This window comes from Rhea americana, unplaced genomic scaffold (genome assembly GCF_003343005.1).
Source record: "Rhea americana isolate MKP2758 unplaced genomic scaffold, rheAme1 scaffold_387, whole genome shotgun sequence".
Lineage (NCBI taxonomy): Eukaryota > Metazoa > Chordata > Aves > Rheiformes > Rheidae > Rhea > Rhea americana.
In genome coordinates this window covers 106080-132066 of record NW_028186520.1, presented here as the reverse complement: position 1 = coordinate 132066, position 25987 = coordinate 106080, and the positions used below count along the sequence as shown (strand labels likewise).

Genomic DNA, 25987 nt, shown 5'->3' with positions numbered 1-25987 from the left:
CAGTGACTGCTGCTCGTGGGGCAGCTCAGCTCCACAGGGCCAGTCTATGCGTTTCCTTTGAGAAAAACAAGGTCGTGTTCACAACACACCATGGAAAGCAGGTTTATTTCACTTCATAACCCAGCCACACTCTGGTGTCCTCATTTTGGTTCTTCAAATACTGAAATTTRTATGATTCTCACCCATCATCCCAGTAACATCCAGGACAACACAAGGGGAAAGTAAGTTTGACCTACAGATCGGTAGTGRTGTAACTGCACCCAGTAAGGCACATGTTTCTTTTCCAAGCCAATTGCAACAGTGTGCCAGTACATTTGTGTTTTCTTCAGGGCAGATTATTCCCTTCTGTACTTTCTCTTATATTTGGGAAGATCTTTTTTGGTATAAAACATATTGATATCAAATGACATTAGAGAGAGAATCTTTCTGAACTATACTGTTTTAATTAAAACAGTATAACTTCTGCTTGTAATTTATTCTTGATGGATTTTGAAAATTGTATCATTCATTTATCCTGGGCCATGGGAAATAGAAAATTTCCAGCTGAAGGAACACTAGGCAAAAGAGGCAGAGAGAGCAACTCCGAAGGATTCAGAGACTTACAGCAAAGCTAGCAAAGCAGGAAAAGAAAGGCTCTAGAAATGGCCAGGGCTTCTTAATCATGGTCCCCTTCCGACAGCCACCCTGTAAGATGCTCCTCTCTGCAAATCAGTAGGAAACAAGGCTCTATTTCAGCCTGTTTTGAACAAAATCACCTCAATGCTGAATCCAAGAGGCACCTGCAGCCTTCAAACATACTTACTGCTGCTTTATGCACTGACCATTAAAGCAAATGTAACTGAACCCTGTGCCATCATGAAATATATTAAAGGTCAAATCACCCTATAAATCTAGGAGAGTACTGTTCATTCCAGCAGTGAGTGAGTATAGTTTTTACAGTACTCCTAACACAGCTTGCTCTTGCAGCCAGGAGGAGCAGTGAATCTCTCAACATAATGTCAAAAGTGCTTGATGAAGGAAGAAACCTCCAGAAAAGTTTGCTAGCTTTACTCAACTTACTCTTCTTAAATATTGGCACTGGTCATCTGCTCAAACACAAGGTGTTGTGTATGTCCTGCTGTTAAGGATGTGAGATCTCACGGAGAGAGGCATCACCCATAGAGAGCTGAATCACGAGCAGATGGGTGAAGGTCTTTCTGCTCCTGAGATCACCTGTTCCCTCAATGGAGAGTAGCCACTGTGGTGCCTCAACTATATGTAGCACGGATGAAACAATAACTGAGTAGGGTCTCATGTTCACAAAGGAATCCTGAACAGAGATACTCTGCGTTTCATCCCATGTCACAAGCAGAAGTCCCTTCTTGACCGTGACTGTTGCTTATATGACACTTCATTCTTTCCTGTTTTCAATATTTCTACTAAGTGACTTTAAAAAACATATGGGGAACATAAATCTCTGCTTGCAATTCATGAGCAGAAAATAAGCAAATAATATTATCTGTTCCTCTGGCTGAATCTAATGCCCTGAAATATTTCAAGATTTCTTGTTGTTAATAAAAAAATGAAGGGGAACTAATGCTGTTCATTCTTGTTCCAGACAGAGTGCATACATATGCTGGAAACCTCTAACATGATCCACCTACCAATTAATAAAAAGATGAAATATGTGTTATGGTTGGTTGTTATTATACAACAAAGTAGTTATTAGAAATGGGAGAAGGAGTCATAAGGCATCACTTTTACTGCCCTATCAGAATTTCTGAAGTCCTGAAACAAACTTCTGGAGGTTGAGAGGAGGAAAATTCTTAAAGCATTGACAGAATAAAGTGAGATACAGTAATAATAAGAGCCAATGCCTATATGATTTAAATATTCATCATCCTAATGGAAATACTGCAGGCTCTGGCAAACAAGAAATTTATTTCCACCACAATTTACGAATAATCACTGCATGACATGTGGCAAGAACGTCTTCCCCAAGTTTAACTAAGGAAAGCTTTCCAAAGTAGGTGAGATGTCCTGAAGATGTATCAGGAAAGGGGTAGGGGATGCTCATAGTCAGTCCAGCCTAACCTGTCACAGCTGTGGCTCAGTGGATGCACTGAAACTTTAGCAAAGACAATTTGGAGAATATTTTGACCTATGCTGTGTCAAGGTCCCATAAGGTCACTTAAATGATTGCTTTACAAGAGCTTCTGTGTAAGTGCAAGCTCTTAATTAATTGCTTCATTAATTGTAGTCTGCAGAAGCCTGCTTAGAACAATGGCATATGTGCTACAAGGTCAAAGAATGAGGACACATTCAGAAGAGTTATTGAGTGTGGTGTCTTGAATGAAATCCAGAAAACACAGACTGGGAAGATTAGTATTTAGTTAGTTCAAAGTCCCAAGTGTCTCTGGAGATCAAATCCCATTTTCAGGGATATCACACCCAGGGGCATTTGGAAATTACTCTGTCTGCCATTATCAGCCCAAGGACCATTCTCAAGTTTTGCAGCATGCCCTTGCCATAGGGAAGTAAAATGGTAGGAGTAGTTACGAAGCCTGGAACTGTGAACAGGGAATTCTCCTCTGACTTTTGGTCCCCACTGTGGGGAGTGGGCATGCTTCCTACCAGAGATTCCCCCAGTGAATCAGTGAGCAAGGAAATAGCCAGATCCCATGAAGAACCCTGGAAAGGAGAAAAAAATTGGTCTTCCTGCTCCCACCATCACCTCTAGTCATTTCTATGCTTCTTGCCAGGGACAGAAGACTAAAGGAAAGGGTTCTCAGGGTAATGTACCTTATATGGGAGTCCTGATGAAACTCTCCCTTCTTCTCAGGGAAAAGGAAGTTAGTGACTAGACAGGGAGATTGTTGCAGCTTRATTTTCCTGGGCATTAAATCCTTTTTGCATCTACACAACACTTCGGAGTGTTGGAGCCATATAACAAAAGCAAATCTACTGAGGGAACTGCCTGTACTGACCATCCTATAACTCCCTAGTGCCTTCATTCATGAGCAAATAAAGTGCTATTGCCATTTGGAGCATTTTAAAGTTGAGGAGGAACTCAAAGAGGACACAGGATGAACTAAAGGTATATGCCTATGCCTATGGTATCACCCCATCATTTATTCTCCATGGGTGATCTAGGGCACTTGGGCCTAGCAATTCTGGGTAACAGCTAGTTTGAACTGTGTCCTTATTCTTGGACTTCATGATGGCAAAGCATTCGGTACATCCAAGGTAGGCAGGATAAGGGATGCAGCGGAGCAGGGGTTCCCAACTGCATCCCTCCTGTCTTGTGCCAGGAGCCCTACTCTTTCATATCTGCCCTCTTCCACTCTCTTTGGAGGAAGCTGAGTCCCTCTGAGAATGAAAATGAATTTGCATTCACTCAACCAACCCTGACTCTTTCACACTTCTTGGAAATAATACAAGAAATTACCTGTTGTGGAAATGTCATTCATAATCCATTGCTGATCATTCCACATAATAATACCACTCTGGCATGGGAAAAGTAAGGAGAAGAAAGACTTCCGTGATATGAAAAGGTTGTTCCCCCCCATCATATAAAATATTGAATTAGTTTTATTGCCAACAGTACATTCAGACTATGTGTATTGATAGGTGCGCTTTAATGCCCTACCTCTGTGGATACACCTGAAAAAAAGCATCCAACAAATGCTAGAGTTGTTTGTATTAGGAAATCACTCTTTGGGAACATTGCAGTAACATTAGATAATGAACTAATCTTTCACTTCTCAGTGAAAAATTCAACCACATTAGGCACAAGTGAACCAAGGGCTAGGAACAGGGTACTCCAGAGACAGGTAAGAGGTAGTACGAAGATTGTTTCAGACCAAGACCAGAGGTATTGAAGGAGGAACATATTTGTCTGTCTGAACACTCCTGGCAGCCTGAATTTCTAGTGGTGGCATCAGAGCATCAGTGGCTCAGTATTTTGTCCAGAGTTGTGGGAACAAAAAACAATCTCTCCATCTACTTTAATGGGATAGGTTTATCTCCTGTTGGCCTTGTGGCTCTCAATCTTTCTGGCTGACAGGAGTATAATTTTGTAGAAGTCCCCCTGGACAGTGCCACTAGCAACAGAAATCTGTCTTCTGTCATGTTGCCTCCCAGGGGCCCATGGTATGATTCTTCTTCTACGTCTCAGTTTTCACTTGAAGAAACCCTTGCGCTCAAAGGAAGAGTCTATAGGCTCACTGGGGGAACAGCGATAACAAGCATTTGCACTGCAGTAAAACCTCAGAGCGTAACCACTCTGGGGATGCATGTTGCTCAGGCACAATGGCTTAGAAAAGTGGCAGCCCTGAGGAATCTCTTCTTCTTTCAAATAGTGTAGGAGTTTGTATGACAGCTGCCTGCCCCTCTTTAAGATTCTGCCCTGCAGTGGGTCCTTAGATCCATCTACTTTGAATCAACAGGTAATCCAGTATTTATTTTAGGCTGGAGAGTCATTGCTCTTGAAAATGCAGTGTGGCATTTTAGGTGCAAATTGCACATCTGCAGGAAGATCTTAGTCTCTTCCTTTTTGACTTCCTTGTATTTTATACCAAAATATATAAAAAACATCGCTTCTGCTAATGGAAAGTCAGACAATCCAATGAGGAGTTAGAATTGTCTACTAGGCATCTTTGGAACGAACAGTTTACTAGATTCAAGTAGAAGTGTTTTTCTGCAGCCTATTTGGAACAGATATGTAGATTGTAATCACAAGTGATCAATTCACTTTGCTGTACATCCAAACAAAGTAGTAATCCAGTAGCCCTCTTCAGAATAGCAGCTGAGAGATAGCAAGCTGCTTATTCAAGATTAGAATATAGCCCAGGGTCTCTGGTACACAATGTTGATTTTTCTGAGAGGAGAAAAATAAAACTGAGCATTCTGCAGACTGCCAAGAAGTTAACCTTAAAAATCTTTGCTGTTGAAAACATCCCTTAATTTTACTGCTGCATGTATTAAACATCAAACATGCAAGTCTCCTTTATTTTATTTTTTTTTGAAAAGGAACCTGTCAYTATGCAAGATGAAAGAAAACTCTGTTATATGAACAGCACCCAAAGAATTACTCCAGAAATACAGTCTGATTTCTTTATCATAGGAGAATTCAAGGAACATCACCTATCACCTTGGATGAGAGAACATTCTTCACTTTGCCTTGCCTTCTGATACAGCTGTTCAAGCAGCATCCAAAGTTGGATTTTTTTTTGACTCCCCCAACAAGTGGTATGGGCAGAATGGGGTGGTGGGAGTTGGGGAACGGACCATGTTCCCTTCCCAGATTTGCAACTGATCTTTTTTCACCCTTGTTTTTGCAGGGAAACTGACTGGGGTGAAAATAACTGTCCAAACCCAATACAATGGGTTGTTTTGAGACCCATTGCTCTTCTGTGTAATATAGGTAAGCCCATTGAAAATTTATCAACAGATTATGATGTTTTCTATGGAAGCATAACATGGCATTTTTAGGCTTTGAACTGAAACAATGGTCACAGATAGGACTGAGATGCCATTTCATTCTGTGCATAGCCTCCAAGCATGGGAAGCTGTGCTCCTGAAAGTACAGAAGCCAGCAGCGACTTCTTCAGAACATCTCAAGCCAGTCTTTAGGAAAATTGCCTATCTTTTCATTTTGTGATGAATCCTTGGCATATGAAGTGTCTAAGATGGAATCAGTTATCAAAAAACATTGGAGAATTCTGCTGGCAATAATTTTGCATTTCCCTCCACTTAGAAAAGCAAAGTACGAAAGCACAGAGTGGGCTGAATCTCTGTTGAAGCTGTCTGTCATAGCACCATTAACTTCTCTATCAGAAACCACTGACAGTAGCTAGGGAGCTGCCTTCTTGATTCCAGCTGCACTAGTGGTTGCAAAAAAATAAAGGCTGAACGACATTTCAAAAAAACACCTGAGGTGCTCAAAATACATTATCCCATCCATAAATCTGTCTGGATCTAAAGGTTAGGTATCTCAGACTTTTGCAGGGCTGGAAAGAGGTGCTTTTGTTTTCCAGGAGGAAACCAGTGACTGTTACTCCACAACTCCACAACCACACTCTCCTGGAGGGTACAAAATGTGCCCTATTCTTCTCCTTGGTCTGGAAGCATACTTCTTCTGCACCCTCTGGAATACCTGAGCCTACTAAAAAAAAGCCTTTGTTGATAGGATATCCCTGCTAATTAATTAATTGCTCCCTAATTAATTGCTAATTAATTGCTGTGGAAGATTTGTTACTCTTTAGATGACTCCACCAGAAATGGGGAAAAAAAGGCCTCTAAATGATTATGTCAGTTGTACAGACACACTAGGCTTACTGGTAAGAGCACAAGTAACCTGCTGAAGTTACATTATTCTGCACTGAAATAATCCTCACCATCTGTGAAATAATGAGCCAATACACGAACAACAAAAAGTACTGTCAGGACAAGAATAGGATGCCAAGAGGAGGTAATGTTTTACACTCTTGAAGCATGACTGCATTGACACATTCTGTAGCCCTGGCTGTCTCAGCATAATGTGCGAGGCATAAGTGTCTGATACAGAACAATTCAACCTAAAAAGTTTGCCACTGGGCATGATGTTCTTATTAATAAAAAAGACCCCTCAACTCCTCAAGCATTTCAAATTGGTTTCATTTCTGGCCCAACAACTTCCTTGTAATTAAACACCTACATAATGAGCTGATCCCTCCTGAGAGTGTTACCTTTCCAATTATTTAAGATCAGCTTAAGGGCTAAAGTAATCAGGCCGTTCATTAATCTAACCCCCTTTTGTATCTGTGATTTGTGACTTGGAAATGTGACGACAAGATCAAAGGGACAAAGAGAAGGAAGAGGAAATTATACAGGATATTTATAAAGTCTCATGACCCAAGACATCACCAAAAGCACGCTGAAATCAGCAAATGCTGACATGCAACACACTGCAGATCACCATTTTCAGTGTGCACAAACCTCTTGCTTCTCAGGAAATATATACCCTAAAGGGAAGAGTTGGCAGAAGTAAAGTCTACTTGCACTGTAAGTGCTGTCTGGGAGCCAGCTCTAGCCTGGAAAGCAGCGAATTGGATGAGGTGACAGTTGGTAATCACCACTTCTCCATGGTTATAATAGTCTGAAGCAGCACTGCTTCCGGCAGCCCCTTAAGAGTCAAAGGACAATGAGAAAGACTGCAACTCCATTCTGGCTAGTTTTTCCTTCTCTGAAAGGAGCAGAAGTTGTAAACTTTGAATGTACTGGACTGTGTGATAACCTTTTGGCAAAGCCAAGGAATGTCACCCAAATGTCCTGAATCCAGGGCCAGGGATATCCATTGCAGAGCTGCTCTTCCAAGAACGAGAGACCCAGCACTTTCACATCATGACATATGTTCTTGGTACTCTCAGCAGATTTCTGTCTGCATCACTGATGAAAACGGCAACTGCGTTTTTTAATGTTGGCACTGGCCGTGCTGTTCAGTGTTCACCACCAACCTATGCCCAACAAGTCTGCCATCTGCATTATGGGAACAAGGGGAGGAGTGTGGACAAGTGGTCAGCAGTGACATCCTGCAGACCTGCTCCTTTGAATGAAGCCTTGTCTGTGTCCTGGCCATGCAAATCCTCTGCTCCCTGCATGGTCTCTGCAGGCTAAGGCATGGAGCATTATCCTCTGAACACCTGCCTTTCAACCCGAGCCTTGCCCTTGCCCTTGCCTTACCCTTCAGGCAAGACCTAACTATAAGGGTAAGATGGCCTTATACAGGCTATCTCATTCCGTAACCTGCTCCTAAGTTAATTCCAATAATCCCAACCTTCCTCCCCTCTGTTTCCCCACTCTAACCCAGCAGAGAGAAACTTCCTTTTCATTGATGCCATTTGTCCTTCCTAGTCTTTCAAAGCTTGTTGGATCCCCATACTTGCTTCTGCTAAACACCGTGAGATTGAAGCATCTTCACACGAGAAAGAGCCTGGACCTCACTGCTGCAAAAGTGAGTGACCTGGCCCCATGGCTAATACTGAAGGGATAAGGGAGCACCATGATGCCACTTCTATGCTGTCAGCCCTTGCTCTACAGTGTCAGCTCCCCACTAGGCTAGCTTCCAGAGAGGGCTTGAATCCATCACTGGATTCAAGTTACAGAGGTATCTCCGTGACTGCTGAGCACATTCTTTCACAGTCCTTTTCACAAGAACCAGGTCCCAAGAGTGTTATGTTGGACAAGTTGTAACTGTGGCCTGCTCTCAGACAAAAACCTGGTTAAATGCAATAACCATGTAGAAGTGAGCAGAAAGGGGGCAATTCACACCAGCTGAGAAGGTACTCTTAGGGATTTCAAGAAAGGGCCCCAGAAACTAGGAGTTGGACAGTCAATAAATAATAAGTATTAACTAAATAGAATCAATATTAATCAACTATTATGCTTGAAAGAGGCTCAGAGAAACCCACAAGTCAAGATATTGGTCATCTTTCTAGTGGCTAGGAAACAACTTGTAAGCATCAAATCTCCCAGGACCAGGGCCTCTCATGCAAGTACAGCAGAAGTACCAAGGCCCTTGGCCGCTATGGCAAGGGACCTGCACAGAGCTCAGCTGGGAAGGTTTCTGCCACAGAATTCCTAAGCTCCTCTCACAGGATTTTGACTCGTGGATAATTTCAATTCCTTCCCAAAATAAAAGAGAGTTTGGTTGTCCGGAGGTTTTCTCATAACCTTTTACAGTTGCACAACTTCCAAACCTGTTTCTTTGTTACTAGGATGCATGCATATACATGCCCTAACATGCACACCCAAAGCCAACCAAACAATAYGGGATTCACTTTTGAATTATCAGGACAGATAGCTCAATGGTTTGTGTGACTGAAGGCAAAGAAAAGGCTGGGTAGCCCCAGAAAGAACATRCAAGCGATCCTACATCCAAACAGTCTGACTGAGAGCAGCAGCCCTGCTTTACACCAGGAATTGTGTGATTTGATTATCTTAGTCCAAGACACCAGAAAAGGGCTTTCTCATATAAAGTTTAAGAAGGTTAAAGCTCAAATTTCTTTGAAAGTCAGCTTCTTTGTATAAGTGTCACTACTTAATCCAGGAAATGACACAACACTAAAAATCAAAAATTGTTTTTGAAAATATAAGAGCCTGGTGTCTGCTCACTAGCTATTCTCTTGCCTTAGCTATGTTAAGGCACATCTTGCAAGTAAAGCTTGGCCTATTGGCTCATATATAGCAATTAAAGCAAAATACTTCAGGTTAATTTACTCTTTGCATGTGCCGTTCCACCTCACATACAAGGGAATGAAGCACCATACCCTTACTGTGTACATAGTCTCATGGCCATGGATGCTGGCTCTGTCTTCCAACTCAGAAGCATGGAGCAGAGAGGATAAAAAGCCAGGATGGACTAGTAGAACACACACAGGTCTTACTAGCACCACCAGCTGTTTGGTGGAATGTGGCAAGTCGCACCAGTGTCCTGTATTGGTTTTCACACTTGGGTTGGGGTCCAAAAGTCAGATTTATAAAGAATAAACAACAGATAACACCTGGCTGTTATTTCAATGTTATTTTCAGCAGTGGTTAGATGTCAAATTTTGAAGCAGGCAATCAAAGAAAGTGAAATACGTTAATGTGTCCTGAAATTACAGTCTCTGGTCTCTAATAAATGTTGAGGTCATACTGTCTTCCTCCTTCCAGTGGGGACACAAAGATTATCTCTCTGTTCTACCTTGTGATTGCCAAAACAGGTCAAAATACAATTTTTTAGAAGTGTCTCTCTCTGAAATTTGGTAGAAAGTAATGAAGAGGTTCAGAAGTTATCATGAGGAAAGACAAGCTACTGTTATGATCTGCATCCATAAGAAAGTAAGAAAAACTCCTTTCACCATTGCACAATCCCTACTTTTCCTTAAAGACAAGCAATGATTTTTGGCACTTTGCCCACTTGAGAAATGCATGGGTGGTGGAAATAATTACAGAGCAGCGCACCCCTCAATCACTGTGTGAGGGGAGTAATTACCACGTAGAATAAGCACAGCAGACGGGAAGTGATTGCTTTCGTGCATTTGGATGCAGTGTGCTGCCTGAAAGATTTCACGTTCTGCCAGAGAGGAAAGTGGGACTGGATTTTGAAAGCTATTTAGGCACCTAAGCATGCAGAGAAGTGTCCAGCGGGATTTTCAAGTGCATGTCTCTGCCTTTTGAAAAACCCACTAAACCTGTCTCGGTCTCAGAAAGGCAGAGGAAATCTGGCTTCTGCTGCTTGCAAAAAATGCGAAGAGGGAGAAGCCTGTGAAAATTTACATTGCCACAGGCAGTGAGGTTAAGCAGGAAGGATTTTGGGATGACAAAAAAGTTACACTATCTGCAGGTTAGGAAGGACTTCCTGCTGGTCTGACACAGCTCTGGGGAGATTATATGGAAGCTGGATGGATGAAGTGTTACATGTTGCTGTTTCTGTTTCGGCCAAGCTGGCATCTCAGACTCTGTGGGGAAGACTCAGGAGGGGTAGAGGGCTCCAGAGGACCACCTTCACCCTTCAGGAGAGCAGATACAAAATAAAGTCTAGTCCACACAGGTAGACCCTCTACAGCTGTGTTGTTCAATACAGATGGGCTCCAGGAAGCCTTAAGTCAGCAGCACATCACTGAGAGCCTTGATGGAAACACTAAGTCCTATACAGAGTGGAAATAGCCACTACAAGTACATTACTTTTGTGGAGCACAGGGAAAATTATTTTTTTAGTTCATAAGAGCATCTGTGAAGCCTTATGGTATCAATCCTCATGCAGTTCTTTTGCACCGTGACACAGATGTATGCAACATAACTGTATCGCCAGGTGCTGCGAGGTTTGAACTGAAAACACCTGTTCCTTTGGAATGATGTGCACTGCAAATATATCTTCTGCAAATTTGGTCTAGATCTGTAAATTCATTGGGGTCCTAAAGAAGATCAGATTTTTGAAAAGAATTTGCCACAAATGCTAAGTTCTGGCCAAAAGAATCCAGCTAGTGCTGTTGCCTTTGCAATTCCTATGTGGTATTATTTTTCCCAGACTGAACTTTCCTGTAGAACTACAAACAACTTTGAATGCAAATGCTAAGCTTTGATCATTAATTATAGCTCTGACTTTTGACAAAGGACGAGGAATGTTAGGCTACCCCTTTGTATTAACAGGGGATCTCAAATACTATTCAGGAATTCAAGCTAAAAGATCTATATAAATAGAAATCACATGCTAATAAGACATAATATTTTACTACCTCACATATAAAAGATCATTCTGAATGCTACCTCATTTCATCAAGTCTCTCACCTTGTTTTCTAAAAGCGGAAATTAAATGCTTAGAACTGTCTTAATCCATCATTTTATCTGACAGTTTTAGAAATGTCCATTAAAACTTTGCTATATAGCAGTCATTGCCAAGACATAGGAAATTCCAGGAATTGAATGAGTGAATTACTGATTCTGACACTTTATTTGTGAGATGACAACATCAAATACTACAAAGGCAGGCTGTCCTCTTTCTGGCCTACCTGACCTCCATAATGATTAATTATTCAAATATATTTCCTGGAGGCTGTTTCTTCATAACACTGTAAAATTACTGTCAGGTTTATGGGTCAAAGTATGAATTTGTATGACTGTTAGTATTAGTCTAGTTGGGTGCAGGATTTTGTCTTATTTTAGGGATTTCTCAGCAATACAAGGTTTTGGTCTTTGAGCTCACTAGCCTCTTCCACTGAAATGATCTTCCACTGGAAAATGCTGATTTTTTGAATGTGGGGCTTTGCAGTATTACCAGTTTCAGTGAAGCCTCATGGTTTCTCAAGGCCTTGATGGACTTTCGAGAGGGGAAGACACACAGCAAAGATACCTGCCTGGGAACTTTGGGAATAGACAGACTAATATGCTTGTGCTGGACCAGACTGAGTAAGGATTTGACCACCTTTCTGTACAAGATTTGGGAAATGACTTCTCAGCCTACTGACCCATTGCAGGTGCAGAGCTAAGAGAATCTCAGAGAGATGGGAGGAAAGGAGCACGTAGGGGTGGGATGACGACGACGACTATCTTTTTGTTGAGGAGAAGGGAAAAGATTTCTACTTGCAATGCAAAAACAGAAATAGAAGTCAAAGTTTCTCAAAAAAGCAGTACCTTTTCCTCACTGGATCTAGCCAAAGCCTACCTTGGTGAATCCAAGGGGTCAGTTAATAGAGATTTATTCACTGTCTTGCAAACGAATAGAAGCAAAGCACCTGCCTGACCTTTCTTGCTGATGGCTTCTAATTTTAAGCAACTACATTCAGCAGTTCCCCATCATTAGGCTAAACTAATCCAACTGTACATTTCCATTTTTTTCAGTGCCTAAAACCTTCAGCACAATAAGATGATCTTTTCTGGCTCTCTTGTGACCTTTACCACCTTCAGTACGTTGCTACCAAGGTCTTCCAGATTCATGCAGCCACCGGGAACAGTTCACAGCTATTGCACATGTCCTGTGCATAGCTTAGCCAACACACTAGGTCTCAGCGCATTTGACTTCTCAGCCATAATGCTTTTTAGTACTTTATTATGTTGTTTGTTTTCCTTTTAGTGGATTATGTTATGTTCTTACTATCTAGATAAAACTAGCTAGCAATCTCCAGGCCTTCTGAAGGACACTACTTCAGGAAATCAATGAATGCACTATTTTTACCAACACAAAGCACATACAAACATTGTATTAATAGTGTCAGGCTCAGAACTCTTTTTTTCCCTGCAGTATCAGTAAAAAATCCTGCCTAACCCACATGTGCAAAAGGCATGGCCATTAAAACTGCTGATGAATAGCTCTGCCTGAAGGACCAAACTGCAGAATACCAAAGTGCATGGACTTCTCATCTATTTTTTTACTTGTTATTGTCATCCTTATCAGGCAAATCCCTTGACCCAAACCTTGAGAAGTAAATAGCACTCAGATAAGGAAATTTGTTATTTTCTACTGGACAAACTTTAATTGTCTCAGAAGCTTAGAAGTTCAATGAAAGACATTTCCTTTAAAGTAAAAAATGGTAGTACTATACCTCTTTGATATTAAAGACTAGTGTTCCTCTGATCTAAATGCCTGGTCTGGCTTGACAAATACGTGGTGCTGGTAAATGTTTAGAGCAGGCAGATTAGAAAGGCAGGTTAGAAAGTTAATGATTTTGTTACGGTGGAGTACAGACTGTAGCTTCCAATAGGCCCTGCCACTATCAGTAAATAGAAATATAAGTGAACATTTCCTTGCAGCCACTGATGAGACTATCAGATGAGACTCCTTTTCTGTCATGTTATGCTATCTGCCATGCTGAGAAAGAAACTCAATAATTACTCTGCAGGCACTGATGAAGACATACTTGTCGAAACAAATGATGAGGCATTATGTGGTTGTTAGGCAGAGGCTGGAAATTAGCAAGCTCTTCTTAGGAAGGAAACAAACTAAAGCACKTGTGATGGTGCCCTCCCTCCCGTCAATGTCTTCCTACTTCCTACTCTTCCTACTCTTCTTCCTACTTTGCCATGGTCCTTCCCCTCTCGCCCCCATAACCTCTGTCATAGAGAGGCCGTCAACTACCACTTCTCTTGTTAGAAGTATTTCTGTATTAAAATAGGACAAGAGGAACAAACTGAGCAATTTTTCACAGAGAAAGGTTTTCCTGGAAAACAAATCCACTTCTGCAGAACAACGTTTTTTCTGCTCCTGGAAGGACATTAACTGGTTTACTTTTCCAGATCATCAGCTCAGGAAATAACAGATTAATTTTTCCCAGTGAGAAACCTGAGCATTTAATATAGCAAGGTGTTTTCCACTAGAAAATCATGCCCACAGAAAATGCCTGGCTGGACATTGTATAAAGTGACATAGAACCAGACCATTGCAAATTAAAGCCTAAAATATTTTGTAGCTTTCTCTGTCAGTAAAATATCTCACAAGACAAGCACCATTATCATGGAAACATATCAAGCAGGGGACAGAATCACACAGAGGTCACCCTGCTTAGCCACGTCCTAGCACCCTGAGAGAGTGTGTCTCCCATGTTTGGGTCTTGGTTTGGGTCTTGGTGAGCTTTCCTTGCTGTTGCGGAGTCATAGACACTGCTTGGATATAAAGCTCTGAATTAGCAGGAGACAATTTTGCATTACCTCATGAGACAGGTAAAAGGCAGCAATTCCCAGTGGCCAGAAGCAGCAGAGCATGGAGAATACAGTGAGGCCGAGATGGTCTCTTGGTGGCATCATCAGGAAATTGTCTTCACTCTCAGTGTCACTTGAGTAATCACTCTGGAATAGCAAGGGAGAGAGAAATGTAAAGGTGCTGGTTAATGATATTATTACTTCTCTGCCACAGGGCAAGGCTGTGATCACCTGTGCATAAAATTCTGTCCAGTCACTCTATGGTGTTTCTTCCACTGAGTCTCCAGTCCTYCTCTAATACTAACAGTGGAAGTCTTCTGGTGCCTTACTTATGACAACCTCACCCTGGGGTCTCTACCATGCAGGGCTCTTTAGATGGGTCCAGTTCTGGCCATTTTTATCCCTTTTTGGCAGAGGTTGCACACCCATTCTGCTCTGCTGTGGCCCCACAGAAGAATGACGGGACCACAAGAGTCTCTGTGGAGACTACCTGTCTGATATTTCAAACTATCTTTTCTTTTAGATGAAGATGAAATGGAGCAAAGATTTTCTAGATAACTTTAATYGAGTGATGAACCAGAAAATTACCAGTTATGTTGCTTTCTAAAGGGATTAAATACTCTCAAGTTGGTGGAATCATGACATTTTTGAGAGTTTTCATGTAGACTTGAGAGATGTTTATCAGATTGCAAGAGAATAGTAACAGGAGTTTTCCTAATTACGTCAACATAAAAACTCTGATCAGGAAAGATGAAGTCATCATAGTAATATTCTAATTTAATAGTAGAGTCGCACTGTGAACCCAATTTCAATGGTTGAAGTCCTCACAGGAACAGGAGGAAAAGGTACATAATTGATCAGATGACTTGACTGTCAATCACCAACAGTGACAGAATAATTTTGGTCAGAGGGATCTGGATTTTGTAGCTTAGAAAGAAACCAGAAGAGCTACTCCCCCACCAAAAAAGAAAAAAAAAAAAACATTTCAAAAGATATGCCAACTTTCACAGCTATAAGTAACAAATGATCCACTTAAATACACCTTAAAAAAAAAAAAAAAAAAAAAAAAAAAAAAAAGAAAAGAAAAAAAGAAAAAAAATCATAAATCTCAAATCAAATAGCAAAAGGTACATCTTACTCCTTCCAGCTAAACATTCATTCCTTCAATCCAACCTTCCTCCCTAATGTTCTCTCTCTTACAACATGCCCCTTGCTACTCCCAAGCCTGAGCTTTTCTAATGGTCTTCCCTTTCCAGAAACCTTTGTAATATAGGGAAATTTTCAACAATTTGGCTAGCTAGTTGGCTGTCTTCACTTGCTCTTGGTTCTGTAATAGCTGTACCATGACACTGGCACAGGATTGGATGTTAGGCATGTTGAGGAGGCAGAATTACTGTTAGCAGTTACAGTCACCTCGGTTTAATCAACTAATCTAGCATAATCAGTGATATTCTTGTTCATAGCAGTGTTCTTTTGATGTTTAACAGCCTCCATATAAATTTACCTGGAACTTTTCATAGTTATGTCACAATTTCATTAACCTGACTGAAAGCTTTTAACCATTGCAGAATAAGCTAGAGAATATCATGACTAATAATTTTCAAGGTTCAGGTGGTGAGCAATCTGAAATATCAAACTGATGCTTTCTAGACACCCACAGCCAGCCTATCCATGGCTCGTCATTAACTTGCAATCAGCATGTTGCTTCTGGAAGGGGATTACTGCAGAGAGCAATAAAGAAATCCATGCTAGACCAGGTGATCTGCCACATTCTCCTAAATTGCATTCTTTCTTTCAGAGAATAGTAATCAACAATATAAAGTAAATATTCCTTATCTTTATGCGAGTGACAAGGCTCCCAACAATCCCCTGAATTCATGTGAAAGGCACGTGTGTAATCACAGCATATTCATGCCTTGGCAGATGGGCAGCTGCAACAAAGTGGCTCCCAGCGGCTTATGCTGTGAACTGTTAAGAAGGATGAAGCTGCTGCTAATGCAACGTACTTTGGTATCATTATTCATCATGTCAGCAGGGTGMTCACTGGGCCTTACTTTATAGCCCCTAGTCAGGGAGTGGAGTATTTCCACAGCAAGTAGACATCAAATTCATGCAAGGAGCTGTTCACAGCAGGAGCACAGCAGGTGTTCTCCACCCCACCTTCTGGAGGAGATGGTCTCACCATTGTCTACTGAGGAAGAGTAGGGAAATAAGCCTCTTTCCTGAGATAATTTAGCTAGAAGAATAATAGTACACAGCTCAAGCTAGGGGTGGTGACCCTTAAAGCCCACTTGGGCTTTGAGTGACAACAATAAAGCAGAAGGTCTCTCAACATAGCTGAAAGATTGTTCTTTGTTTTATAGCTTACTTGCCTTTCTTTGTGCTTCAGGCTTCAAAGCAGTGTGCCCCTATCCCCATCTTTTGCAAATGGTACCATGCAGTTCATCCACAGTCCCTACCACTTACATGCTGTAGCCTGGGAATATCACTGTACCATGTCAGAGTGACAACTCAGAGGAGTCATGATAGAGAAAGGGAATTGTTCTAGATCCTGGCTATAATTAACAAGATTCATTGAAAGGCATTTGGAGGCTATAGAAGGTAACTTCCCAGCCATGCTCCCTCACCAAGGTCTGGATAATAAAGGTTAATATCCCTTGGCATGGCTCAGTATCTCTAGACTCCAGTGGCTTCTCCTTTAAGGGAGAAAAATAAATCAAATACTAATGAAGCATAATCACTCATGTAATGCATTAATATTGTGTCTACTGAGGAATATAGAGACATAAAGCATGTCCTATGAGATCAAACCAATGATCCATCGAACCCAGTGTTATGCCTCTAACAGCAGCAGCAGGACATGGCAAGTAAAAAAAGCACATGTGAACATGGTCACTTTGCCTGCAGCACATCCCCTGTGCTCGCCAAGCATCCAAAACTCTTGTGTGAAAGATGTTAGAAAGAACAGCCTTGCCAATTCCTTTTGATATCTGCTTGTGGACTCCTTCTCCATGAATTTAAACCCCTTTGAACCTACTGATCCTTCACGACCTCCTGTGCAGCAAGTTCACCAAATTTCACTACCTGCTGTGTAAAGAGTGATTTTCTGTTATTTGTGTTRAGCCAATCTATTACTAGTTTCCCTGAATGTTTCCTGGTTCTACCTGGAGCAGGTTTGGTGAACAACAGCTCTGAATTCATTCTGACCTTCACCTTTTGTATTTTGTCAAACTGGCTCATGCGTCTCTTGGCCTTCCAAAATGGAGAGTTCTAACCTTTTTCACCACTCTTTTTGTAAGTGGACTGCTATATCCCTTTGATCATTTGTAGCTGCCCTTTTCTAACTCCACTATGTCCTTAAGAAGCAGGGACCACAACTGCACATGCCACTCAGAATGTGGGTGCGCCTAGCTTTTATATAGTGGCAAAATGATGCTYGCCCTCTATATTGTTCTTAGTACAATTCTTCATGACACTCCCCATTTTGTTGGATTGTTAGCTTGCTCTGAACACTGTTCTTTGAGATTTCACAGAACCACCAATGATTTCTCTATAGTCTCTTTCTTGAGTTGTAGCTCCCAGTTACAAGCTCAGCATCATGTCCACATGGATTATTTTTCCATAAATGTATTACTTTCCATTTATTTACAGTGGGACTCAACTGCCACCACTTTGCCTACTCAGTTTTGTGCAGTCTTTTGAGAGTTGTTCTCCACTGCCATGGCATCTGAATACCTAAAAACTTAATAAAATCTGCAAACCCAGATATTTTTTTTGACCACTCCCTCACTAGGTTATTGATGAAACTGTTGAATAAAATCAGGCCTAGCAACAGCTCCCACTGCTGCCTCTTCTGTTTTCAAAAATGACCATCAAATCCTATCCTCCTCTGGAAGGAACTCTTTAAAAGAAGAAATCACTAAATCCAGAAACCTTTGGGCACTAGTAGATCACCTCTCCATGTGCAAATTTCATGGCCTCGCATAAGCCACATGCCTCCATCATGCCACACCTTTCACAGAGCACTGTTGTGACCAGATCCCCACAGCAAGATGTCTGAGCAGCTGCTGCTGAAAGAACCATTGCAGTAAAGCTTCTCCCTTGGCTCCATCCTGCTTGTGTACTTTCATGTCACTGTGGAGAGCAACTGGGAAAAAAGAGATCAGCCAACCTTGGCCTGGGATGCTGAAAGCTGTATGAAGGGATCAGAACCATTGTATCCAAGTTTTAATTACTAGTCTCATCAGTTTTGATCTTCTAAGATACATGTGACTGCAAAAGTCTACAACTCATCAACTTACAAAACTGCAAAATTTTAAAGCAAAGCTAGTAGGAGGCACAAGAGGAATCCAGTGCTGCCTCTGGAATCAAAAAAGAATAAAATACCTCTAAATAAAGGGAAAAAATGTTGGAATGCCAAACATCTAGAAAAGAAAACTTCATTTCTCATGTGAGAGAACTAATGACAAGAAGAAACCATGACAACCAAATTGCAACTCAGAAGAATATAAGGATTCTGAACGAAGACTGAGAAGAATGAAATACTGCACAATTTGTTGTTCTGCAATGAAACTAGGCTTAGAAACCATCATATATAGCTGGGGAGTAATGTTATGCCTCGTAATTTTTGCTGGATCAAGCCTGTGTGTTTTGTGCACTCCTGTTTTACATTACTTTCCAGGAAATAAAACATCCTAGAGATTGCAGACTCCTGCTTCCAGCAGGTATTCTATTGCAATTTCAGCTGTCCAGAATTCCACTCAGATGTGGTTGTTCAGAAAGTCCCTTCCAAAATGGGATCTTCATGTCTGAATTTTATTTCTGCATAAGCATTACAGGAACATAAATGCAGCTCTATACAGTGTTCCATGCTTTATTAGTTAAAGTCCATTTTTCCCTGTCAGAGAAAAAAGGTGATTTCCCTACCTCAGACCAGTGGGTACTTCACTGTAACTGCTTCCAAGGGAAAGCTGTTGCTGGTTTGTTCTGGGCATGCACTGCCCAGACCATTGGCTCTTCCAGTAATGTCGCATGTTTATCCCAGCTTGCTCTTTGTCCACACTGCAGAGCTGTGCAGAAGCGGAACCCMACCATGTTCAGCACCCCAAGGGATGTTCAAGAAGTCTTTCTGGATGACTGGACCCTGGGGGGAGGTTTGGGACACAACAGCTCTGCTCTTCTCAGTACAAAGCAGGATATTCTAAGTCTATGCAAGACTTACAGCTGGTAGCGTTAGAATAAAATATRCCTGTCATGGGACTCAATGTGCACAAACCCCCTTCAGGACCCTTTTTTCAAATTGCAGAAGAGACACAGCCAAGAGGTCCTTGAGAATGCTGAGAAGAGGGGTTAAATGGAAGAGAAAGAGGCTTAGAATCCACCTTCTGTTTCTTTGTATTCTTAGGCTCAGGCTGGAGCAGTGAGTTTCACAGCAGCATGAAGCTCTTTGCAGGGGAAAAAAAGAAGGGAGGTTTAGCTTGAAAGCACTACATTTCCTTTCTTCTTTTACTTCCCAGAACATTCTGTTTACTTCATTCTGCAGAGATTGTTTCAGACATTGCTCAGGAAAAGAAAGAGGTTTTTAAGAGAGAACTCTGATGTATTCTTTTGTGCCACACACATGAATAATTCACCTTGTTGCAGTCCTGCATGCCATCAATAGCTTGGGTTTCTCTAAACAAGCCAGCTCTCTAGGGGTTTGGAGGACTAGCAGGAGTGTAGTATGACAAATGATATTTCTGGATACAAGATGGCAGTGCATTTACACATGAACTCTAATAGGGTGGTATTTCAGCTAGGAACTCACATAATATTTCACTGGCACCACATTTGACAAGTTGTCTATCTATTAGTAGTGGCATAAAGAACTCATAAGATATTTATATGCATTCCAGCAATATCTAAATAGGGAATCATTTGATTTCAGGGATGGGCACAGAAAGGATAAGTTTAAACCTTTGACAGAATGTGCAGCCTTCTTCTTTCATCCCTGGTAATTGCTGGAGCAAAGTGGGGCAGTATATGCTAATGAGAGCTGTTTCAGAAATGTTCTTCCCTCTAGACAATTATAATTTTCATAGGCAGCCTGAATAACATTACACCAGGACCTGAAAAACACTGCTGGTAAAAACCATCAAGAAGTTAAACATGGTTAAACAGYTGTAGTAATGGGTAGGACACTTAGTTTGGATGTCTCCTGTTCCTCTGCCACATCTCCCAGGATTTTTTCGGGTCCCCAGGCTTGGAAAGGGAAGAAGATGTTTTCCTGCAAGCTCTAGTAACTCACTGAAGGCACTGCTGAGCTGAGCAGAGCCTTCCTGAAGGCAATGAGAGATAACAGAGCAGCAACCCCTACAAGGTGGCTGGGGGGCTATTCAAAGCCAAACCAAATCACTGTCAGTCAAAATAGCTGCTGTTCTCCAGAAACTTTCTCTGCAGCAGTTTTCTGCAAGAAAACAATTTTTTCTGGTTATAAACAGCCCAACTGTCTTCAAACAAAACTTTGGAAAAAACACATGACTGGCAGGGTCCATAAAAGTTGTTCCCTGCATGTGGTCATGGCTCCCCGTAAGTATTACATAGTGGAAATCTTACAAATGGGTGAATTATATTTTTCGCCATATCTTAAGAAATTAAAAATCAAATCCTGAAAATCTGTGGGCAGGTGCTTGGCACTAACAAGGGCACTGTTAAGGAGAGAGAAAAAAGGCAAGAATGGGTACAGCTCACAACCCCAGGGTCTCATAGAGTGCATTTTATTGAAATGCATGAGTTGGTAATTCACTTGCCCTGCCATGATGCACACAGAATAGGAGGTGGCCTTGGGCTTTTGAAAGACAGTAGCTTTTCTGTACAAAGCTCCCTGCTTTTGCTAAGATTTACAAAGATATTCTTACTTCTTGCTTTTCCCAGTCAAAATTAAACCACTGTCATCACATTTGAGGTTGGACTAGATGATCTCCAGAGGTCCCTTCCAACCTTACTGATTCTATGATTCTATGATCACACAGCTCCCAGACCAACATGGGGCACTCAGAGGCACCCAAAGTCTTCCCGTCATTATCTGAATCCTCTGGTTTCACAGTGGCCTCAAGTCACCACTGCTCACAGCAAAAGTTTACACAGCAAAGAGCTACACTGTCTGAGGGAGCTGCTCTTCTTCAGCTGGTCACTCATTGCTGGCCTTCTCTCAAATGTGAGACCAGCAGATCCAAATATGGTACCACGCCCCAGCCCCTATCCAGCACAACAAACTTGTTCAGACCCTTCAAAAAGGGACCTGTTTTTACAATTTTCTCCCCCARAGAAGTCCCAAAGCAGATAGGGATAAAGGCAGAAAAGCCTTACAAGAATTGAGCCTTGATCTGCTGTTACACTMTGCGGCTCCCATCCTTCTATGAGCTGTGGTGTGGCAGGCAGAAAACCAAGATATTCAGCAATGTGCCGTGAATCCTGGATGGCAAAATCATTTTTTTTCAAGTGTCTCATACTATGGATGCAAAAATTTGTATTACCTTCTCTTGCTGTTCTCTTTCAAAACACTTGATGAAGTCAATTTCCTCACACCTCCAGTTTTACAGGTAGTTTTTTAGGAGCACATGTTCTCTGTGGAAAGCTGACCCAAACCTCCTGTAGTACAGCTTTGAAGAGGTACCCTGATTTAAGACCCTACTTTGTAAAGACTACTTAAAAAATCTCGCAGAGAAAAGGGAAAAAAATTTTGATAGGAAACTTTTTATTTCTCCTTGTCCTGCCTATTTTTCTGACCTTTCTAGCTCATCCTCTGGCAGTTATTACAAACACCTTGCTGGATTTGGATTGACTAGAGCGAGACATTTTTTTAGCTGCCAAAATGTCAGGCCAATGTGTCAACAACACCATTAAGCAATTATATGCTTGCTGTGGTCACTCTCATCAAAACTACCGTGTGGGAGAAGCTAGAGTAAAAAGGCAGCATTTAGGCATTTTGTTTCAGTTAAAAAAAAAAAAAAAAAAAAAAAAAAGAGGAAGCTTTTCACAGCCACTTCTGAAATGTTGTAGAAAGGTGTGATTTGAGTCAACACCATCACAGGCCTTGCAGACAAACTTTTGGCTTTCTGTGAAGATACTGAGCACTGCATTAGTGGTACAAACTGGGAAAAACACTTCTCTCTCCCTACCTTATCAAAACAGAGAGAAAAGAGAATAAAAGAAACGTCAGGCTTTTGTGCTGCCCCTGTGCTGATCACAGGGTGAGATATCAGTATTATATGAGGTGAAAACAGAAGCTTTAAGTCTTGTTATGTCTCATTAGAGAAGATTCCTGCAAGAGTGAAACACAAGAAAATAGCCTCTTGATCTTGGACATTCAAACTACAATTTTCCTTCAGACAGGCGATTGGGTCTTTTCTAAGTTAGGAGCCTGTGACTAGTGTTGGACAAAGTTTGGGGATCAGCAGTATTATATATACCCTCCATCCCTACAAACAATGCYAATGATAAATCTGTACAATAGTTGGGCAGCTGGTTTCAATCAAAAAGCAAAAGATTTTTTTAAGTTAAGAATGTATCATTTAAGAAAGAATGAAATTGATTTTCACAGTGTGCGCCATTTGGAAAACAAAATATGTCTTACTTTAGTGTGAACAATCAATGAAGCACAGAAAGCTAAAAAGAAACATTACATTTGGGGTCTAATGAAGTGTTTCACTTCATCAGAACCAATTATTTGATTTCAGAGGGAAGGGATTCATTGTGGCAAGAAACCCAAAGACTTTTGGTTGTGTTTTCATTCGAAGACAGAAATGTCTCACGGTTGAGCCAGTAAGCAGAACAACCAGCTTTATGCCCAGCTCAATTCAAGAGAAAGTAACAGATGATGTTGGTCTGCTATGTTAAGACATGCTCCATGTATGTGGACAGATCCTCCTGGCCCTGGCCTTARGAAGCATTTAAGCATGAGTCTTTTTCCAATTGTGACCAGTCCTTTCAGAAGCAGGAGGGACATGCTCATCCCCATTAGGATCAGTGGGAATTTTGTCCTTAGTATTGGGAGAGTCAGGACTTTACCCAACAAGTAATGATCAGCACTCATTCGCTGTCCTGGCCAGAGGAGAGAGTTATATAGCTGATCCCATTCAGATCAGCATTTGGAAACAGCACGTGTAGCAACAGATTTTTCCTCCCCACCTGCCTTTCCCACAGATTCCAAATAACATCTGACCTCTAGCTCTTGGAAATCCTCTTCTTCCTCCACATCGTAGGAGAGAGTGTGAATCTTGATGTCATCTGCTGAGAGGTCAATGAATTTGCCATCTGGGTACTCCAAGCTGTCTTTGGTGGGGGAGTGATCTTCAATGAAGGTGGTTTCACAGCACTCAGAGCTGATGTTCTCCCCCCACGAGCGCAGCATATTCTCCGAGTAGAGGATAATGTTGGGCCGGTAGTGAGACTCCACGGTGCGCTGCAGCATGTTGGGATCCAGGAGCTGTTGCACAGGGTCATTCCTGCCATTCTCCAGGCAGCTCTGTGAGGAAAGGCTCCCCACTCGGTGGCCTTGGTACTGGGGGGTCGGGTACACAGAGACCAGACCATCCCGACTCTCTGCCACTAAGTTCCTTGTATTAATTAAACCATTCCTCTTCCCTGTTTCAGCTATCTTATTGTGCGTTAGCACACTGTTCTGTTCAATCAAACCATCCATACTGGGAGATGTCTCAGGGAATGGGACGGGTTGTCCTTATTTCTTGTACCTTAGAAGCAGGTCACACTGGAGCAGTGGCTCCCATTTTCCTAAGGAAGAAAGGAAATACATACTAAGGTGAGAACATAAGTGCTAAATAACGTATCAGGGCACCCAATTCAGCTTCTCTATGGTATCATCTCATGAGGAAATACCTCCCCACCTATGCACACACACTGCTCTATTCTCCAAATATATCCCCACTTACAGAGGTGAAAAAAAAAAATCCATGAGCTAGACTAGAGCAGATGACAACATGTGGTGACAGAGGACTTCCTGAGATGCATTGTTAATGGGGGGGGGGCACTGCTAGAGAGCAGGTTTGATACCTCCTCCATCCTTCCACACATACAACACTGTCATTTTGGGGACAATCTCCCCTTCTCCTAAGCACTCAAAAGGGAGAAGCTTTTCTTTTAAAAAAGTTAAAAGGATAAAAGGACCATTTTCAGTTCTCTGAGAGCTGCAATTACAAAGGCCAGGCTGCTGATGTCTTTAACCATCAGTTTCTGTGGCTCACGTTTCCTCTTGGCAAGTACTTCACTATCCTTTAAAAATCCAGCTAAAGGAAAAACAAGAAACTAGCTTTCTCTAAATTAACCGAAAAAACCACTACCTGAGGGCAACATCAGATCTGACCCAGAGGAATTAAAACTCTTCCGAATATGGCTTCAAATCCCCACTGCTGCTCTGCTTGTGCTACTTCCACCAAGGCCTCTGAGGCTGCTGTATGGTGACAGATTAAAGGGCTGTGATGGGGCTTGTTAGCGTGATCATCCCCACACAGATCCACTTGGAAAAAATGAATGCATGAACAGGTCTTGCTTGAGCCCTGAGACCTCTTCCTATCCTTGCGCACAGGAACAACAATTGTTTTCTGTCCCACCTGGCTCTGTTTTGTGTGACTTGCACTGAGGCATGAGAAATCAAAGGGATAACTCAGGCTAAAAGTACTTATATCTAGCCAAAATAACTTCTCACCAGGACACCAGTTTTGCCCTCATGAAGCGAAATGAAACTGCTTTTTGAAGTATGGATGTATCTATCATACCAACAATGAGCTCAGGATTTTGTTTCTATGCCTGATCCAAATCACAGAAATGCTCCTGGCTTTAAAGAGTTTCATATTTGATTTTCTAAGGCCAAATCCTTAATATGAGGTTAAATCTCCCCAAAGTCCTGCCTGGAGGAAAACCAGAATTATATACATATTTGTATAATTTTATATATGTGTACGTAAACACATACGTATATAATATATGCACATATATGTATTGATATACACGTATGTACGTATGTTTATAATTTTGACTTGGTGCTTCTCTCTAATCTCTCTTCATATCAGAGATCCTCTTACACAGCAATGGCTAGTAAAAGCCTGACTTCATTTCCTCTAGTTTTCCATTAGGCCCACAGAAGATATTTAAACCATTGCTAAGATCTGGCCTTCTGTCCTTACTCTGGGAAGGAAGTTGGAAGCTTGTCTACTGTTCAAGAATGTTTATCTAAGTATATTCCAGTGTTTGTATTCACAGCACTTGGTTTAACATGAAGCAAAAACATTTTATGCTTTGGGCAAATAGCTCAGAGCATGTCCTAAGTGAACTGGGAGAAAAGCTGCACAAGTAAAAACCACCATGGTGGAATCCCAGGGAATTTACACTGCACTAGTCTAAGCCCTCAACCTGGGAAACCTGCTGACAAAATTAAACTAATTTGCAGATTCACTAGAAAGCTTGGACTCACCATAGGATTAGTTCTGATGCCTTAAATCCCTTTGCAGTAGATACAAGTTTGAGAGCAGATGTCCTATCTTTCCAGTGAAAACTCATTTACGTATGCAATTACGCCTGTGCTAAATGAACAGAGGACCACGTCTTTCCTCCCTCTGCTCCAAAAGAAAYCAAACAAAAGTACACCACTGACATGAGAAAGGTACAAGCTGAGGAAAACTAACGGGTATCCAGCAATCAAAGTTGTTTCCAGATTTTGCTCAGTTCTCACAAGCTGGCTTGAAAACATGCAATGGCATAAGCCCACCTGCCATGTAGGACAATCTGTTGACGCCACTGAAGTCAGAGAGATATCACTCCGAACTGTAAGCTGCCTCAAAAGCATTCTTGGCCCTGACA

At 41.6% G+C, this 25987-nt stretch overlaps 1 protein-coding gene across 3 annotated transcripts in view; it reads right to left on the bottom strand.

Annotated features, from left to right (window-relative positions):
* Positions 1-25987, bottom strand: part of SYNDIG1 (synapse differentiation inducing 1) — a 72492-nt gene that overhangs the window by 34505 nt on the left and 12000 nt on the right. For all 3 annotated transcript variants that reach the window (XM_085313462.1, XM_085313465.1, XM_085313464.1), the window contains exons 2-3: positions 23337-23905; positions 14144-14281 (exon numbers count right to left, since the gene is read on the bottom strand). In XM_085313462.1, coding sequence (XP_085169588.1) covers positions 14144-14281; positions 23337-23816 — 618 coding nt within the window. In that variant the 5' untranslated portion in view covers positions 23817-23905. The remainder of the gene's footprint in view (positions 1-14143; positions 14282-23336; positions 23906-25987) is intronic.